Below are 20,152 nucleotides of genomic sequence, written 5' to 3' on the forward strand. Positions count from 1 at the left end.
AAAAGTGTAACTCCTGGAGACTTACCCTCCCGGAGAAACCTGCAAAAAAAAGGTAAGTTCCAAGCGTACGCGCTGCCTCTCCGGCGCACGCGTTCGACCTGTGAACCCCTTCCTTTAAGGGAACAGAAGTTCCGGTTTCCCGCGCATGCGCAGTGTATGCATGAAACCGGCACTTTCGTTGGGCCTACGCGTGAGTACCCAGCGCGTACTCACCCGTGGGGACCCGAATTTCTGGGCCACTGATCATACCTCCTACATTCATATCTAAATCATTAATGTACACTACAAACAGCAAAGGACCCAGCGCCGATCCCTGCGCTACACCACTGAACACAGGCTTCCAGTCACAAAAACAACCTTCGACCATCACCCTCTGCCTCCTGCCACTAAGCCAATTTTGGATCCAATGTGCCAAATTGCCCTGGATCCCATGGGCTCTTACCTTCTTGACCAGTCTCCCATGTGGGACTTTGTCAAAAGCCTTACTGAAGTCCATGTAGACTACATCAACTGCAGTCACTGAAGGACAAATTATAACTAACCAAAGCATACATTATTTTAAAAAACTACCCCAAAGTTTATGGACTTCATGTTTAGCAGCTTTGCCTCTAATGATCTCTTAAATGGAAAATACTGTGCGGCCATTTTCTGTCCCTTGGGGTGATGTAACTAATGTGAACGGTATACACAAAAAATGTACAGCAGTGTAAAACTGGAAATCTGATTATCAATAATCCTTGATCAGTGTCAATTCAGTCACTTATGAAACAAAATAGCAAAAAGCATACCCACGGACAAAAGGAAGAAATCTTAACAGGGCCTTTACACTTAGCTGTTATTGTGATACATTCACGCACAGGCATCTTCCACCCTTTAAAATGAAGTTCGGGACCTGGAACGTCAGGACCCTCATAGACAACCCCAACAGTGACAGAGACTGTAGATCCCGCATTGGACTCATCAGTCAACTGAGAACTCATTTTTAGTGTGGAAGCAAGTCATGCTCGGTTCCGAGGGACTGCCTAAGAAGAAGAGAAGTTATTGTGATGCACTCTTCTGGCCGGCCTCCCATGTTCTACCCTCTGTAAACTTGAGGTCATCCAAAACTCGGCTGCCCGTGTCCTAACTCGCACCAAGTCCCGTTCACCCATCACCCCTGTGCTCGCTGACCTACATTGGCTCCCGGTTAAGCAACGCCTCGATTTTAAAATTCTCATCCTCGTTTTCAAATCGCTCCATGGCCTCGCCCCTTCCTATCTCTGTAATCTCCTCCAGCCCTACAACTCTCCGAGATCTCTGCACTCCTCCAACTCTGGCCTCTTGTGCATCCCCGATTTTAATCGCTCCACCATTGGCGGCCGTGCCTTCAACTGCCTGGGCCCTAAGCTCTGGAATTCCCTCCCTAAACCTCTCCGCCTCTCTACCTCTCTCTCCTCCTTTAAGACGCTCCTTAAAACCTACCTCTTTGACCAAGCTTTTGGTCACCTGTCCTAATATCTCCTTTTGTGGCTCGGTGTCAAATTTTGTTGGATAACGCTCCTGTGAAGGGCCTTGGGATGTTTTACTACGTTAAAGGTGCTATATAAATACAAGTTGTTGTTGCTGTTGATACCAATTCCAACAGCAATGAAGGGGAGCCAAAACAACACAGTAAATGCACACTAATGAGTTGCTTCATAGTAGCTGGGCATTGCACCAGGCTGTAGTTAATAGGTATGTGTAGCAACAATGATCTTGTCAGACTGTATTTAAAAAATTTAATACCAAGCCACAGAAACTTCAGTAACTCCCGTCTCAGCCCACACTCACTTAGCAAAGGGCTGTTTAATAAACTACACTGTTTGGTTCCGCTTTAATTAAATGGAAAAAAATGCTCCGTGGGTGGATCATGAAGCAAAAACATCTACATGGTGATCAGCGCGAGATCATTTATCAGTGACCAGATATTATTGCCTCATAAATTCTCCCTTCGCAGTGTTATCACATCAAGAACTTAATGAAACAAACCCCTGCTCATTGTGGTTTTTATTTCTCTGATTACCTGCCTTAGATATAACTCAATATTGTCGGGGTTCCAAATTACGACCTGGGCTTTTCTACACATCTAAGGTGAACCTTGAGGAGGTGGCCAGACGTGCGCCCCACTGACCTAATGTGTTTCCTGGAGCCTGGGAGATTCGTCAGACACTGGGCCAGGAGTGCCGGGCGGAGAGGGGGGCCAGGAGTGCCGGGCGGGGAGGGGGTGCCAGGAGTGCCGGGCGGGGAGAGGGGGAATTCATGACTGGAGTCACAGTTCAAAGACTGAAAGCAGAAGAGCAACAGCAGCCAAAGGAGCTGGATGGAGAAGGCGGCCGGCCAAAAGGGAGGAGGGAGAAGGTGTGTGAATTTTGCTGAGGGAGAGCTGGAAGTATTGCTGGCGGAAGTAAGTAGAAGAAGAGAGATGTTTGTATGGAAGATGGAGGAGGTAAGCAATTCAGTTGGTGGCAGTAGCAAAAGTGGTGTGAGGCGGTAGTTAGTGTCATGTCCTTCAACCCTCGCCTAGTGTTAATGGATGGGCAAGGTAAGTCTTGATAGCTGCTTCTGCTAGGAGATATTTGGACACAATTGCATGCATTATAGCCGGCACATTAGCATAGAACAACTGAAAGCTGTAAGTCAGTCGTCACCATTCCCACACATGCGTTGGCACATTCCCTTTACACAGGGTCATGCATGCCATTAGTTTCGTTGGAATGTCCACTAGCTGTAGATACATAGAGGATGCTATTGGTCACTGTTTGAAACACCAAAATGATTCTGGTCACCACAATATCAGCCTGCCCATCGCTGTCAATTTCTACTTCACTGTACAGTTGTTTTGCCTCTAACAATAATTGCTTTCTTCTATTAGGAGACAAGTGCTCACAATGGTAGAAGCTGAGACTGGCAGGGGGGGTGGAGGGGAATGGGGGTAGCAGACTTTCATTATACTGCTGACCCCCACCCCCACATGAAGAGAAAGACATTCAGATCTTGGGAAGAGACCTGTTGTGGAAAGCATTGATGATGGAGAACTGGGAGGGCCCAGTGGAGGGATAGTCATCCTATTCTGAATTAACAGGCCTGGTCATCGGAAAGTTCAATAACTAAGGAGCTTACATTGGAATTCTGTGCATTAGTTAACAAGTGAGTGCCTCAGCTCATCTGCTGCTGAAACCCTCATCCATGCCTTTGTTGCCTCTAGGCTTGACTATTCCAATAATCCCCTGACTGGCCTCCCATCATAAACTTGGGCTCATCCAAAACTCTACTGCCAGTATCCCAACTCGCACCAAGTCCTGTTTACTCATCACCCCTGTGTTCGCTGACCTACATTGGCTCCCGGTTAAGCAACGCCTCAATTTTAAAATTCTCATTCTTGTTTTCAAATCCCTCATGGCCCCACCCCTCGCTATCTCTGTAACCTCCTCCAGCCCTACAACCCTCCGAGATCGCTTGCTCCTCCAATTCTGGCCTCTTGCACATCCCCGATTTGAATCGCTCCGCCATTGGCGGCCATGCCTTAAGCTGCCTAAGCTCAGGAATTCCCTGCCTAAACCTCTCCGCCTCTCTACCTCTCTTTCCTCCTTTAAGGCGCTCCTTAAAACCTACCTCTTTGACCAAGCTTTTGGTCATCTGTCCTAGTACCTCCTTATGTGGTTCGGTGTCAAATTTTATCTGATGACACTCCTGTGAAACGCCTTGGGATGTTTTACTACGTTAAAGGCGCTATATAAATACAAGTTGTTGTTGTTGCTTCTATTCCTTGTGCCCATTAAGTACATTGATTTCGGTCTCGTGCTGCAATGCTGTAGGTCACTGAATCACCCAAGAAAATACAGGTGACGAGGCAGAAGAAGAGGATGAGGATAAAGAACAAGGTGGTCCCTCAAAATGACAAATGTCTATCAACCCCTTGATATTCTGCTCCGACAGATCTAATGTAGCAGCCACCAACATAGAGCAAAACTTGTGGGCATTTGTAGCTAACTCTAGTCAAGAGATTTCATGGTGTGAATCACAGAGCCTTACATGCCAAGACGAGGGAAGACGAATTCACGAGTGGGGGTTGAAGGATCTGGCATCGTCCACGTGTGGCTGACTAATCAGTGGACCCTGATTTCACTGTCCCTGCTTTTAAAAGGAGGATGTTAGTGGAGCATCAAGCTCTGTGGGCTACCCCCCATCATGTATAGAAATTGTCAGGGTAGGTGGGAGAGTCCACTACTGACATGTGCTCTGTTATCTGAGGAAGGATGTTCTTGCCATGGAGAGAGTGCAGCGAAGATTCACCAGACTGATACCTGGGATGGCAGGAATGACGTATGAGGAGAGATTGGGTTGATTGGGCTTGTACTCGCGAGAGTTTAGAAGAATGAGAGGGGATCTCATTGAAACTTATAAAATTCTAACAGGACTGGACAGACTAGATGCAGGAAGGATGTTCCCAATGGCCGGGGAGTCCAGAACCAGGGGTCACAGTCTAAGGATAAGGGGTAAGCCATTTAGGACTGAGATGAGGAGGAATTTCTTCACCCAGAGAGTGGTGAACCTGTGGAATTCTCTACCACAGAAGGCAGTTGAGGCCAATTCATTAAATATATTCAAGAAGGAGTTGGATATATTTCTTGAGGCTAAAGGGATCAAGGGATATGGGGAGAAGGCAGGGACAGGGTACTGAGTTTGGGTGATCAGCCATGATCTCATTAAATGGCAGAGCAGGCTCGAGGGGCTGAATGGCCTACTCCTGCTCCTATCTTCTATGTTTCTATGTAATTAGGGATGGCTTCCAGTCACTGCAGGATACCTTGCGAGGAGCAGCAGTCGCAAGTAGGCCTGTAGGGGCGGGGGCGGGTGCGCCCTGATAGAGAGGGTGCATGGCAGTGTGGGTTGCTGTCTGGCCTCTACATTGGCAACCTTGGGTGACTGGATGAAAAGTGAAACCTGTAGGAGTTTCGACTGATTAAAAATTAAAAATTGTACTAGGCCATGGCTTATCTTGACATCTGTTGGAGTAGTCAGAGCTGAAAAGGTCCTTGCTGGTTCCCTAACAACTAGGCAGATGCACAGACAGGACCCTGAAATATGGCTGTCACACTAGACTGCCTTCGAATGAAGGCATCATGCAAGCTGCCACAGCAAAGGCATGATGCAATGTTGGTGAGCACAGACAAGTTGAATATTGGTGAAGGGGATCCCTTTCTATTCATCAATGATCCCACATTAGTAAAAGGGGCTCTTACAGCAGTGTGGGTCCTACTGAAGGCACCCTGTACTCTGGGAAAGGCAGCTTTCCTCTTGTGCTGTGAATTCAAATCCACTGGCATCTTAATGGGCTCTACTTCTCTTTTGAATACTGCATTTGTAACACTTTTTGTGTTGCAGATCTGGATACATTCATAATGTCTATATTTTGCAGCCCTGAAAGATCCAGGCACGTAGAAGTTTAGGGCTACTGAGATCCTCACTTCAACTGAGAGGGCAGTGGGGTTCCTTGCGATAGGTCTCAGATCCACATTCAACATTCGACCTACCTCCTTAACAGTTGCCTTGGGAACCTCAGCCTCTTCAGGCACTGCTCATCTGTGAGGCTTTCAAAACGACTGTCTTTGTACCTCAGGCATGAGATCCTAAATAGTAACAGAGAAACAGTTTCAGGCAGGAGAAGACCTTCAGTCTACCTAGCCTACCTATTCTCTTTGGTGCATTTCTAATAACCAATAACCCCATTTGTTGACAAGGACCTGTCTACTTCCTTCTTGAAACTCAAAGGTTTCTTGTTCCACCAGCCGTATTTGTATGCAGCCGCGCCCTTGCTCTCTCCCTTGATTCAGCTCCTCCTTGTCCTCTATGCTAGCCAAGAATAAGGGGAAACCTGGGGGAAAGTCATGGTTGATTGCCATGGCTTTTAGGTGGTTTCACTGGCGGGACGGGAGAAAGGGGTTGGGTGATAATGAAATGATAATCGATCCTTTATAGTTGATATGCTCAAAATAGATTATATCGTGCAGGTAACAGAAATGGACTCACTCAGTGAAATGAAGTATAAATAACAATAGAGAGGCTCATGAACAATAGCAGGGTTTCATGCGCCAGTATAAACATCTGCCATTCAATGATGAATGCCTCTTTTACTTCACTGCTACATTCTGGTGTGTTTTTCCAGCACTGTGCGATTCTGCATTCCTTCGAATCCCACTTCTGGTTTACTCTAGCGCAAGAAGAGATGAAAGGCCAGGCCTATATGTTTAACAGTCACAAAAATGATCCAATATTTGTTGCCATTATCCCATCCAGTAACCTCAGTTAGAAGGTTGCCCGTATAGCTAAAGTATTCATATGTAGATGGGAATAACTGCTTTAAAATTATTGTCATTTCAATGTGTAAAATAGATATCCTTCCTTTTTTCAACACCAACACAAATATTAGATCTTCAACCAAAGAACAAACTGCTCCCTGACTGTCTATTTAAAGTATCTCTATTAACCAGCATTGTCCGATCTGAATAGAAAGCAGCAGTGTGCCTATTTACATGAAGGGATCAAAGTCAGACTTGACAAATTTGGACTAATATCTCTGTCAATTGAGTCAAAGCTCTGGAAACCATAGTGAATGAGAAGCTGTTCCAATATTTTAACATAACCACCTGCTTTCTGAGCATCAAAATGGCTTCAGAACAAATTGTTCAACATGCACTAATCAAAGATGCTCAATCACAAAGAGCTGTAGTCCTCACATTTCTGACATCTTCAATAGAGCATGACATCTGATGATTTGCTGAACTAGATACATAACTTCCTCAATGGATGTAATCATCATGTCATATCTTATCTTCCCATCATAACATCTATACAGAACTCTCAATGAAGTTTCTTGCTGTTTCCTGCCCTTGCTAATGATCTGTTAATGATGTTCTCTTTGTTGGAAACAGCATTCTCTAGATAAGATTAAACTCCTATTTGAAAGACAAGTAGCAGGCAGAATTGGAAAGAGAGTAGACGGTGCTGAACGTCAAGGATGAACCTTCCACCTATTGGCTTCCACCTCTAACTTGCAGGATTGTAAACCTGCTTCAGTTAACAATACTGAGCTCTTAAACATAGAAGATAGGAGCAGGAGTAGGCCATTTGGCCCCTCGAGCCTGCTCCGCCATTCAATGAGATCATGGCTGATCATCCAAATTCAATACCCGGTCCCTGCCTTCTCCCCATATCCCTTGATCCCTTTAGCCTTAAGAAATATATCTAATTCCTTCTTGAATATATTTAATGAATTGGCCTCAACTGCCTTTTGTGATAGAGAATTCCACAGGTTCACCACTCTCTGGGTGAAGAAATTCCTCCTCATCTCAGTCCTAAATGGCTTACCCCTTATCCTTAGACTGTGACCCCTGGTTCTGGACTCCCCCGCCATCGGGAACCTCCTTCCTGCATCTAGTCTGTCTAGTCCTGTTAGAATTTTATCAGTTTCAATGAGATCCCCTCTCATTCTTCTAAACCCCAGCGAGTATAAGCCCAATCAACCCAATCTCTCCTCTTACGTCATTCCTGCCATCCCAGGTATCAGCCTGGTGAATCTTTGCTGCACTCCCTCCATGGCAAGAACATCCTTCCTCAGATAAGGTGACCAAAGCTGCACACAATACTCAAGATGTGGTCTCACCAAGGGCCTGTACAACTGCAGCAAGACATCCTTACTCCTGTACTCGAACCCTCTCGCTACAAAGGCCAACATACCATTTGCCTTCTTAACCGCCTGCTGCACCTGCATGCTTACCTTCAGCGACTGGTGCACAAGGACACCCAGGTCTCGTTGCACTTCCCCTTCTCCCAATCTATTGCCATTCAGATAATAATCTGCCTTCCTGTTTTTGACACCAAAGTGGATAACCTCGCATTTATCCACGTTGTATTGCATCTGCCATGCTTCTGCCCAATCACCCAACCTGTCCAAATCATACTGGAGTTTCTCGGCATCCTCCTCACAGCACACACGCCCACCCAGCTTTGTGTTGTCTGCAAACTTGGAGATATTACATCTAGTTCCCTCGTCTAGATCATTAATATATATTGTGAATAGCTGGGGTCCTAGGACCGATCCCTGTGGTACCCCACTAGTCACTGCCTGCCACTCGGAAAAAGACCCGTTTATTCCAACTCTTTGCTTTCTGTCTGCCAACCAGTTCTCTATCCAAGTCAATACCTTGTCCCCAATCCCATGTGCCTTAACTTTACATGCTAATCTCTTATGCGGGACCTTATCGAAAGCCTTCTGAAAGTCCAAATACACCACATCCACTGGTTCGCCCTTATCTATTTTACCAGTTACATCCTCAAAAAATTCCAGTAGATTAGTCAAGCACGATTTACCTTTTGTAAATCCATGTTGACTTTGTCCGATCCTGTCACTGTTTTCCAAGTGCTCTGCTATTACATCTTTTATAATGGACGCTAGCATTTTCCCCACTACCGATGTCAGGCTTACCGGTCTATAATTCCCCATTTTCTCTCTACCACCTTTTTTGAATAGTGGGGTAACATTAGCTACCCTCCAATCCATGGGTACTGTTCCAGAGTCTATTGAATTTTGGAAGGTGACCAGCAATGCATCTACTATTTCTAGGGCCACTTCCTTAAGTACCCTAGGATGTAGATTATCAGGCCCTAGGGAATTATCGGCCTTCAATCCCGTCAATTTCCCTAACACCATTTCCCTACAAATACTGATTTATTTCAGTTCCTCCCTCTCATTAGACCCTATGTTCCCCGACATCTCTGGGAGGTTATTTGTGTCCTCCTTTGTGAAGACAGAACCAAAGTATGTATTTAATTGGTCTACCATTTCTTTGTTCCCCATTATAAATTCCCCTGATTCTGACTGCAAGGGACCTACGTTTGACTTCATCAATCTTTTTCTCTTCACATATCTATAAAAGCTTTTACAGTCAGTTTTTATGTTCCCTGCAAGCTTACTTTCATACTCTATTTCCCCCCTCTTAATTAATCCCTTTGTCCTCCTTTGTTGAATCCTAAACTGCTCCCAATCCTCAGGTTTACTGCTTTTGCTGGCCAATTTATATGTCCTCTCCTTGGATCTTATGCTATCCCTAATTTCCCTTGTTAGCCACGGTTGAGTCGCCTTTTTTGTTTTATTTTTATGCCAAACTGGGATGAACAAATTCTGTAGTTCATCCATGCGATCTTTGAATGTTTGCCATTGCCCATCCACTGTCAACCCTTTGAGTGACATTCCCCAATCAATCCTACCCAACTCGCGCCTCATACCATCGTAGTTTCCTTTATTTAAATTCAGGACCCTAGTCTCTGAGCCAACTACTTCACTCTCCATCTTAATGAAGAATTCTATCATATTATGATCGCTCCGACCCAAGGGGCCTCGCACAAGATTGCTAATTAATCCTTTCTCATTACATAATAGCCAGTCTAAGATGGCCTGATCTCTAGTTGGTTCCTCGACATATTGGTCCAGGAAACCATCCCATATACACTCCAAGAATTCCTCCTCCACAGTACAGGTAGACTATCCTTTATCCGAAAACCTCGGGACCAGCCGTGTTTCGGTTTTCGGAAAATTTCGGATTTCGGAAGGTGGGTCGGCGTCGACGGGGGTCCACGGGGGGGTCCGCAGTCGTGGCTTGTCCGTCGCTGCTAGCCTGGAATGCAATGAAGTTCCGCATTTCCACCAACAGGTCGTGCTCGGTCGGAACAGGGGTCGGCACCGCCGCGGGCTCAGAGCTCTCGTTGCTTTCGAGCCTTTGGAAGAGTCAGGTGGTTCCGCGGGGGGGGTCGTGCGCACGACTTACGCTGACCCTCTGCTCAGCGTAAGTCGGCGGGGGTCGGGGTCGGCGGGGGGGTCCGCGGGGGGTCGTGCGCACGACTTACGCTGACCGAAAAAACCTTCGGTTTTTAGAGGGTTTCGGTTTTCGGAAGTTCGGATAAAGGGTAGTCTACCTCTATTGTTACTAATTTGGTTAGCCCAATCTATATGTAGATTAAAGTCACCCATGATAACTGCTGTGCCCTTATTGCACGCTTCTCTAATTTCCCTTTTAATGCCATCCCCAACCTCCGCATTACTGTTTGGAGGTCTATATACCACTCCCACTAACGTTTTCTGCCCCATGGTATTTCTCAGTTCTACCCATACAGATTCCACATCATGAGCTAATATCCTTCCTTACAAATGTGTTAATCCCCTCTTTAACCAGCAATGCTACCCCACCTCCTTTTCCTTTTTGCCTATCTTTCCTGAATATTGAATACCCCTGGATGTTGAGTTCCCAGCCCTGGCCAACCTGGAGCCATGTTTCCGTAATCCCAATCAAATCATATTAGTTTACCTCCATTTGCGCAGCTAATTCATCCACCTTATTACAAATGCTCCTCGCATTAAGACACAAAGCCTTCAGGCTTGTTTTTTTAATGCTCTTAGACCTTTTAGAATTATTATTTACTGTGGCCATGTTTGATTTAAACCTTTGATTTCTCTGACTGCCACCTTTGTTTTTCTCCTTCCTGTCTTTTGCTTCTATCCTTGTTTCCCTTTCCTCTGTCTCCCTGCTCAGGTTCCCAACCCCCTGCCATTTTAGTTTAAACCCTCCCCCAGAGCACTAGCAAGCACTCCCCCTAGGACATCGGTCCCGGTCCTGCCCAGGTGCAAACACAGCTTGATTTGTAAACACAGCTGATGTATACTGGGACAAACACATGGTAAATGTCATTGGAAAAACTGAAAGGATGGAAATGCTTTATAAAATTCATTCCTATTCAACGGTGTCAGCAGATTCCGAGTACCACAATGCCTTGATTAACTCAGTGATGGAATATTGAAGCTTTTTTTGGCAGGCTGCAGAGAAATCCCAACTCTTGTTCCTAGACAATATAATCCAGTTACATGGACCAGTGGACTTGAGGGAATCCTATTTCTCCCCAACCCCAAAAACTGTTGAGGCTGGGGTTCAATTGAAAATTTAAAAACGGAGATTGATATATTTTTGTTAGGCCAGGGCATTAAGGGTTACGCAAGCCTACATTTCGTTGTACTGCACTTGTGCACTAACAATGACAATAAAAGTTGATTTGATTTGAACTAAGCCAGGGGAATGGAGTTAAGATACAGATCAGCCACGATCGAATTGAATGGCAGAACAGGCTCGAGGGGCTGAATGGCCTCCTGTTCCTATTCCAAGCCAGTGTCTAACCACTGCAAACACTGAAGAGATGCCAAATGACATCTTTACTGGTCTCCCCATAGCTCAACTCCCTTAGCATGGAATAAACAAAGAGTTGCTAGCCCTGAAGGGAAACTTCAACATTTCTGGCAGGAACATAAGGGACACTGCAACTGCAGCTCAACATTCTGTATCGATTTCGTGCTTCCTCCCAAAATGAACGTTCTTCCAGCCAGTAATTGCCTGGAGCTGTTCCCTTTTGTTGCAGTATGTTGTAGGCTGTGGAAAACCTCCTGCCAGTTGGTATAACCCTCCGAGATCTCTGCGCTCTGCCAATTCTGGCCTCTTGTGCATCCCCAACGTTAATCGCTCCACCGTTGGCAGCCGTACCTTTAGCTGCCTCGGAACTAAGCTCTAGAATACCCCCCTAAAACTCTCCGCCCCTCTCCTCCTTTAAGACGCTCCTTAAAACCTACCTTTTTGACCAAGATTTTGGTCATCTGTCCTAATTATGTGGGTCGGTGTCAAATCTTGTTTGATAATCAGTCCTGTGAAGCGCCTTGGGACGTTTTACTATGTGAAAGGCGCTATATAAATGCAAGTTCTTGTTGGTACAGTAACATTTCTTCCAGTCTTTCCGTGCTCCCAACAACCACCAGGTTTAACTTTGTACATCTGGCCTTGTTACCGTATCTCCAGCTGTACCCTGCTGTGCCTCCTGATAAGAAGAACTGCATTTATGTATATGCCAAAGTGGTAACAGAGGAGTAATACCAGGAGGGCTACCGTATGTACATGAACGATAATGTCCCTTTTCTGGTTACCACTCTCGTATCAAAGCCCATCATCGTTCTTTCCTCATTTCAGCTCCGTGAGTCTTCGCCCATTCAGCAGAAGGACCCCCAAGTTTGTCTCATATGTTGTCCCTTCAGTTTTACACTGAATGCACAAAAGAGTAGTAATTGGCAATTTATTTTTTGCTTGTAATGGTATTCCGTATGATTTTTTAAAAGAGGATTTTGTCCCTTACTTTGGGTTTCACTAGATATGCACCAGCTGAGCATATATGTAAGACTTTCACTGAGGTCTCTACTAATGCCGTTACATCTAGATCCTAATGAGTAGCCCGATAACGTGCCTTGATTTTCTCCACCTTTCCTGGTCTCCCTCTAGCTCAACCCCCACAGCTGAACCTGCGGGGGGAATTTAATCTAAATCCCTCTACTTCACAGCTTTGTAGGAGTGTTTCAAAGCTCAGGACCGCCCACAACTCCATTAGTTTTATGAACTACCCAGATGTAGGTTTACTATGTTTATAACTTTAATGCTGGGGATGTGTTTGTACAAATCTTGCAATGCTCTGAAGATGGTGGCTGCTTCGCTGATGAGACTGCCAAAGAAAACAGAGTGAAAACTATTTAAAGTACAGTTAACTCTTCAAAATATCTCACTGCAATCCACTGTTGGTCTACAGGACTGCTGTGCCTACCTGCAATGCCTTGTATTTATTTATTTTTTGGTTCACAAGGAAGCTAATGGACGGCCTCTGAACCTTATTGCTTCAGTAACTGGAGATCTGTCAGCTTCTACATTAAGTGACTGAAATTACAGCTGCTCTCCACAATCAGATCCCTTCCCTTTCCCATCCTCCACTGGACTCCAAATTCCACAGATCAAAAACAACGTGTGTGGTGGAGGGGCCCCCAGCTGCCTATTTCTGATAAAAGCCAGTCTTACGGGGAAAAAAAAACAGCAGCTTGCTACAGGGACATCACTTCAGGATTTTTATTTAGTGAAAGACAGCAGTCGACTCCTGCAGTACTCTAGTTTATAATACAGGTTAGCATATGTAATGGATTTCAATATTTATGCAGTAAACAAGACCAATGATGCAATTCATTGACATTTACCGCATTGGCTGCCACTTAATTGAAAATAGCAAGTATTTACACCGCTACATAGATTAATACTTAATGTATCAATACCCATATCGAACAGCAGAAATTTATTCTAGTAATAAGCTCAATGCCACAATAGCAGTTGGCATTTCCAATTCACTATCGAGGAGTATTGGCCTCTTAATAGGAAAGCATTTAAAAGTGAAAATGTACTCCCGACAATTAATCTGTGAGAATGGAGTTATATTTTTATTTGCATATCTGTGTTCCAGAAATAAGTACTGCATAGTGATCAATTTAACAGGATATTTTGATATGCAATGGTACGGTCTTTTGAAAAGTTACAATGCCAGGTATTCCCATCATGGATTTTGAAGTCTTGCAGGCATAGCTTTAAATCAGGATACAGAATTCAAGAAAACTCTTCCATCTAATTTACTAAGATTTTAGCTTTCTAAATCAGAATCCGTGTCCAAATATAATTCAAAGCAATAATAATTTTTGTTGCGCCAGCTGAAAAAAGTTTGTTAATTATTACTATACACTATGATACGTTGTCATTTAAGTTATGCTGGTTTGATTTTTAGTTTTCTAACCTTACATTTATGGTGGCAAACAGGAAGTTGAATTGACAAAAAAAACAAAAAACAAATTTGATTCCAGTTTATAAATATTTTAAACATAGAACATTTGGAAGAAACCTTGCTCACCTTTTTGTCTATACTTTTGTTTTTTTAAATTCGTTCCTAGGATGTGGGCATCGTTGGCAAGGCCAGCATTTATTGCCCATCCCTATTTGCCCTTGAAAAGGTGGTGGTGAGCCGCCTTCTTGAACCGCTGCAGTCCGTGTGGTGAGGGTACTCCCACAGTGCTGTTAGGTAGGGAGTTCCAGGATTTTGACCCAGCGTCGATGGAGGAATGGCGATATATTTCCAAGTCAGGATGGTGTGTAACTTGGAGGGGAACTTAGATGTGACGGTGTTCCCATGCGCCTGCTCGAGCTGTATATGCGACAGGCTCACCCTTCATGCTTACAGCCAATGTGTACTGGAAGAGATTTTTCAATGTTATTCACCCTGCATACTGTCCTCCCACCAGACATGCTTTGTCTACTTATTTGCTGGAGGCTGAGTATAACAGAGTCCAAGGAAAACTCAAAGAAACGATAGAGATGGCAGACTGTGTTGCAGTTATCTCAGATGGGTGGTCAAATGTATGAGGGGCGGGCATCATAAACTACATCGTCTCCACTCCTCTCCCAGTGTTCTTCAAGAGCACAGACACGAAGGACAACAGACACATACATTGCTGATGAGCTGAAAGCAGTCATCAACGATCTTGGATCATAAAAGGTCTTTGCAGTAGTTACTGACACTGCTGCGAATATGAAGCCTGCTTGGGCTCAAGTGGAGGAGGCCTACCCTCATATTACGTCTATTGGGTGGGCAGCTCATGGGCTCAACCTGCTCAAGGACATCATGGGTTTGAGAACCATGGAAACACTGTACAAGAGAGCCAAGCAAGTTGTTAAGTATGTCAGGGGAAAACAGGTAGTTGCAGCAACCTACAACTCCAAGCAAACAACAAAGAACAAGAACACCACACTGAAGTTGCCCAGCAACACTAGATGGGGTGGCATTGTCATAATGTACAACAGCCTTCTGGAGGGTAAGGAGTCGCTGCAAGAAATGGCAATATCGCAGTCTGGGGATATGGAAACCGCCATCAAGAAAATACTGCTGGATGATGTGTTTTGGGAGAGAGTGGTTAGCAGCCTTAAACTACTCTCACCAGTAGCATCTGCAATTGCTCAGATTGAAGGAGATGACGCTGTCTTGTCAGATGTTCTCAGGCTTTTTGCCGATTTAAAAGAACAAATTAGCATCGCCCTACCCACATCCCTGCTGCTCAAAGCAGAGAAAGCAATTGTTCAATTCATAGACGTGTCAAGCCGATTCATGCTGCAGCATACATGCTGGACCCAAAGCATGTTGGGAGACCAATGCTTTCTGGAGAACAGATCAACAGCGCTTACAGTGTGATTTCTACCCTCTCACGCCACCTCAATCTGGACGTGGACAAAGTTCTGGGAAGTCTGGCAAAGTTCTCTACCAAGCAAGGTCTTTGGAATGGGAATGAGATATGGGGATCATGCAAGCATATCAGTGCACATACCTGGTGGAAGGGACTTTGTGCATCCGAGGCCCTGTCACCCATTGCATCGGTGATACTTCAAATCCCACCTTCATCAGCTGCCTCTGAACGAAACTGGTCACTTTTTGGGAATACACATTCAAAGGTGCACAACAGGCTGACTAACAGAGTGGAGAAACTGGTAGCTATCTGGCCAAACCTACAACTTATTGAGCCAGATACAGAAGTGTCCACCACACAGCTAGACAGTGACACAGAGGAGGAAATGGACACGTCAGAGCCAGAGAATCAGGAGGAGCAATGATGAGTAGAAGACTCAAAGGGACAAAATAAGGACAAATTACAGGCTAAATAAGCTGACACTCTATTTATTTTAGATGGGTCTTTTTTGTGGGGGTTTAATAAAGTTCAAAATTATAACCTAAATAAAGTTTTGAAAGCCTGTTTTTATTCGTATGGAACAGTATGTCTATTTTGATGACAAAGATAATATAAGGGTCAGAGACAAAAACCATCAGTGTGCAAAAAAACTCAATCCCCATAAATTCCCATGGAAAGTCTCCTCTTTTAAAAATTCCTGGAATTTTGCAACCCTAGGCACAGACACAAGCCAGTCAATGAGAATGTCTGGAATATCACCAGTGCGATACACTCGTTATTCTACGCCTAAATCTCCTAGAATTGTTAATAGGTCTCAAAAAAAAATTCTCCAAAACTGTACTTTGTCCACATCTAGATTAGGGTAGCTTGGTTGTCACACTTGTGAACTGAACCACAGCCAACTTTCAGGCAGCTAAATTAACTTATAATGTAACTGGTTACGAGTTTCTCTTACATACAGTATCATAGAACAGAAAGAAAATGCCGTACAGCAGGAACCTTCCCATCCAGTTGTCAGAAAGCGCCACTGAAAATGATTACACTCAGAAGGACTGCCACTACACATTTGTAATAAAATCTTGGAAATACGCAGCAGGCCGAACAATGTCGGAAAGAACTTTCACCTGTTCCGAGTGACGGTTTCAGCATTCCCAGTCTTGCTCTCATCAGACCTTTTCTCCATATAAAATATGGCCTAATTACTTGAAGTAATGCATTTATGATGCAGACAGGAAAATAAAGGCTGATGTTGAGACATTTTGAAGAGCTCTATAAACTAGACAAGAGAACAAGGGCTCTCTCCCACCACCCCAATAAATAAAGTAAAATAATGCCAAACCTTTTACTTTCATCTTGAGTTACACAATAGTGAGCTACTAAAACTCCAAGTGACTCTATGCTGGTGGTGTTTTTACTCCGGGTACCAGTGAGTGATTGATGAGGCTGTCACAACACTGTGGTAGATGAAAAACTTGGCTGTGGCTCAATGTTATCAAAACTAATCTAAAATATTTATTCCATCTGCTCCAGTACTTTAATCACAATTTCAACACGCTGCCAAGAATGTGGCTTGACAATAAGCCATAAATTCACACAGGCACTCCTTCATTAAAGCGCTTATTTGCACTCAGATACTCGTGTTCCGGAAATGAGGATGGCATAAAGTTTAGTTTAACATTTAGCTTAACAGAACACTTGGACGTGCAAACCATTCTAAAGCAGCATTCAACATACTACAAGCTTTAAACAAAATCGCTTTTCAATTTTTGACTCATCATTCCCAGCCACCCACATACTAACAGTCACTGCACTTCAATCATAATTGAGGCACTTCAAGATGGCGGCGATAAGGCTTTTATAGAAATATTATCGTACAGTTTTTTGCTCAGATAGTTTGTAAATATTTACAAGTCTGCTTGTATCTTGATGGAACATTCTCTTCTGTTGAAACAGTCGCTGTAAACATAACAAAAGTCAGCAATGCAGTCATTAAAACGCATTCTTAAACTATTTGAAGAATGGAATTATTTTAATGCATTTTTTCCCCTCTCCTCCCCCCTACCCCACCACCCTTGCAGCTTTAGAAGGCGTCAACCATCACCACATTCAAAGAGCCCTGGTCAGGAAACAGCACAGGTCGAGAATGGCGTTGTGACACAGCTACTTAGAACGTAGTGAACTTTGCCAAGTCCTTCTCCATTACCGTGTACTGTTCCTTCAGCCACTCCGCTGTTTTCGCATGTTCTTCCTCCACCTCTGTACCTTTGCGGTGCTGCTCATGCACAAAGGCCTCCCATTCAGCCTTGCGCCTATCCCTGCTGGCTTGTAGCCGGTCATTCTTTAGGCAACAAAAAGGAAAAGTATATTCAGGCAGGTGTAAACTGTTCGACATTTCTGAAATGTAGGCCAGCAGCTTGTGAACAAATACTCTTTTTGGCATCCGTATACAAGAAACAATCCACCCTTTAATATTGGGCCTCGGCCTGTTCAAATATGTAAAACGTACACCACCATTCACCATTGTAGCAACCATAACTGTCTCCATATAACAATTGTGTTAAAAGGACAATCTCCAGCAAACCTTCCCCCTCTACCCACCCCCAGAGAGCAGAGCCTGGTGTCATCTTATCAAAGTATTACATAAGTGCAAAATTACTTTTTACCACCAATTTGTGTTTTGTTTTACAAAAAAAAAAGATAATTCAGCTAGAAAAGTGACCTCAGGAGCCCAGGTCCTATTGTGCAGTTCAAAAAGTCAACGTGACTTTAGCTCAAGAAAGTTACTGAATTTCAACGAGGAAACCACAGACAAGTTAATACAACGGGGGTCAATTTCCCCGTGGCTTCTCCTGGTCCACCGCTGTTGGGGCAAACCCTGAAGTTAGTGTCAGAGTGAGAAAAGTCTCCGTAAAATTCACCCCCTAGATTACATGTTTTTTTAAAAAGCAGCAAGTGTGCCATTTTAACACTCCAAAGCAATTCATTGGTTGCGAAGCGCTCTGGGACAGTCGGAAGATGTGAAAGGCACGCTGTATATGCATGTTCTTTCCTTCTCTTTACTTTCCTGTCAATTAGGAAACACAACCATTAACGACCAACGTTGCTCCAAAAGGTTAAAATAAGTGCAACTTAAATCGACAATTATTGAAGCAAAACAGTTGAGAATGTCACTAGAATGAGGTGAAACATGTCCTGAATTGTTGTTACTACCTTTCACAAGCAGCCCTTTACTGATCAACCGAAACAAAATACTCAAATTCAGCATTCTTCCTTCCCATACAAAAGCAAAATACTGCGGATGCTGGAAATCTGAAATAAAAACTGAAAATGCTGGAAATACTCAGCAGGTCAGGCAGCATCTGTGGAGAGAGAAACAGGGTTAACGTTTCAGGTCTGTGACCTTCCATCAGAACTGACGAAGGGTCATCGACCTGAAACGTTGACTGTTTCTCTCTCCACAGATGCTGCCTGACCTGCTGAGTATATCCAGCATTTTCTGTTCTTTTTCCCCATGTTTGCCTTCTCTATTTCTCTCTGCGCTTCTCCTTTTTCTGAGCTCCTTGCCTTTAGCGTTCTACTTTACATCCTCCTACAGCTGCAGTTAGCTCAGTTGCCAGCAATACTGAGGGCGGAATCGCAGCATGATGCTCCACAACTTTCTAAAAAGTGTTAATAACTCATTCACAACTAAGATCACACCATGATGCTTAAATAACTAAACGGTAACTAAGTGGGCCCAACCAGACAGAACAGACGCTGAACAAATATTTTGTATCAGTCTTTACAGTAAAGACACTAAAAATATCCCAACACTGGACAAACAGGGGGCTATGGGGGGGGGGGGGGGGGGGGGAGGAGCTAAACACGATTAAAATCACTAAGGAGATGGTACTCGGTAAAATAATGGGACTTAAGGCGGATAAATCCCCCGGACCTGATGGCCTACATCCTAGGGTCTTGAGAGAAGTGGCGGTAGGGATTGTGGATGCATTGGTGATTATTTTCCAAAGCTCCCTGGACTCAGGAAAGGTCCCAGCAGATTGGAAAACTGCTAATGTAACACCCTTATTTAAGAAGGGAAGTAGACAAAAAGCTGGAAACTATAGACCAGTTAGCCTAACATCTGTGGTTGGCAAAATGTTGGAGGCCATTATTAAGGAAACAGTAACAGAGCATTTGGATAAACATAATTTAATAGGACAGAGTCAGCATGGTTTTATGAAGGGGAAGTCATGTTTGACAAATTTGCTCGAATTCTTTGAGGACGTAACATACAGGGTGGATAAAGGGGAACCAGTGGATGTAGTGTATCTGGACTTCCAAAAGGCATTTGACAAGGTTCCACACAAAAGATTACTGATCAAGATAAAAAAAATCACAGGATTGGGGGTCATATACTGGCATGGGTGGAAGATTGGCTATCTAACAGAAAACAAAGAGTTGGGATAAATGGTTCATTCTCAGGATGGCAATCAGTAACTAGTGGTGTTCCACAGGGGTCAGTGCTGGGACCCCAACTCTTTACAATCTATATTAACAATTTGGAGGAAGGGACCGAGTGCAACGTATCCAAGTTTGCCGACGATACAAAGATGGGAGGGAAAGCAGTGAGTGAGGAGGACATAAAAAACCTGCAAAAGGACATAGACAGGCTAAGTGAGTGGGCAGAGATTTGGCAGATGGAATATAATATTGGAAAGTGTGAGGTTATGCACTTTGGCAGAAAAAAATCAAAGAGCAAGTTATTATCTAAATGGAGAGAAACTGCAAAGTGCTACAGTACAAAAGGGATCTGGGGGTCCTGGTGCATGAAACACAAAAAGTTAGTATGCAGGTGCAGCAGGTGATCAGGAAGGCCAATGGAATCTTGGCTTTTATTGCAAGGGGGATGGAGTATAAAAACAGGGAGGTCTTGCTGCAGTTATACAGGGTATTGGTGAGGCCACACCTGGAATACTGCGTGCAGTTTTGGTTTCCATATTTAAAAGATATACTTGCTCTCGAGGCGGT

The 20,152-nt window shown here is 44.1% G+C and overlaps 1 protein-coding gene across 3 annotated transcripts in view; it reads right to left on the reverse strand.

Annotated features, from left to right (window-relative positions):
* Positions 1-5,597: 5,597 nt before the first annotated feature.
* bloc1s5 (biogenesis of lysosomal organelles complex-1, subunit 5, muted) overlaps positions 5,598-20,152 on the reverse strand; it is a 29,919-nt gene continuing 15,364 nt past the window's right edge. The window contains exons 5-6 of one of the 3 annotated variants that reach the window (XM_085993607.1): positions 17,346-17,480; positions 5,598-5,648 (exon numbers count right to left, since the gene is read on the reverse strand). In XM_085993607.1, coding sequence (XP_085849733.1) covers positions 5,613-5,648; positions 17,346-17,480 — 171 coding nt within the window. In that variant the 3' untranslated portion in view covers positions 5,598-5,612. Of the gene's footprint in view, positions 5,649-13,336; positions 17,481-20,152 lie in introns of those variants that run through there. The other 2 variants (XM_085993605.1, XM_085993606.1) reach the window with 2 other exon arrangements.

Source organism: Somniosus microcephalus, chromosome 7 (assembly GCF_052327205.1).
Source record: "Somniosus microcephalus isolate GS21.2 chromosome 7, FLI_Smic_1.0, whole genome shotgun sequence".
Classification (NCBI taxonomy): Eukaryota; Metazoa; Chordata; class Chondrichthyes; order Squaliformes; family Somniosidae; genus Somniosus; species Somniosus microcephalus.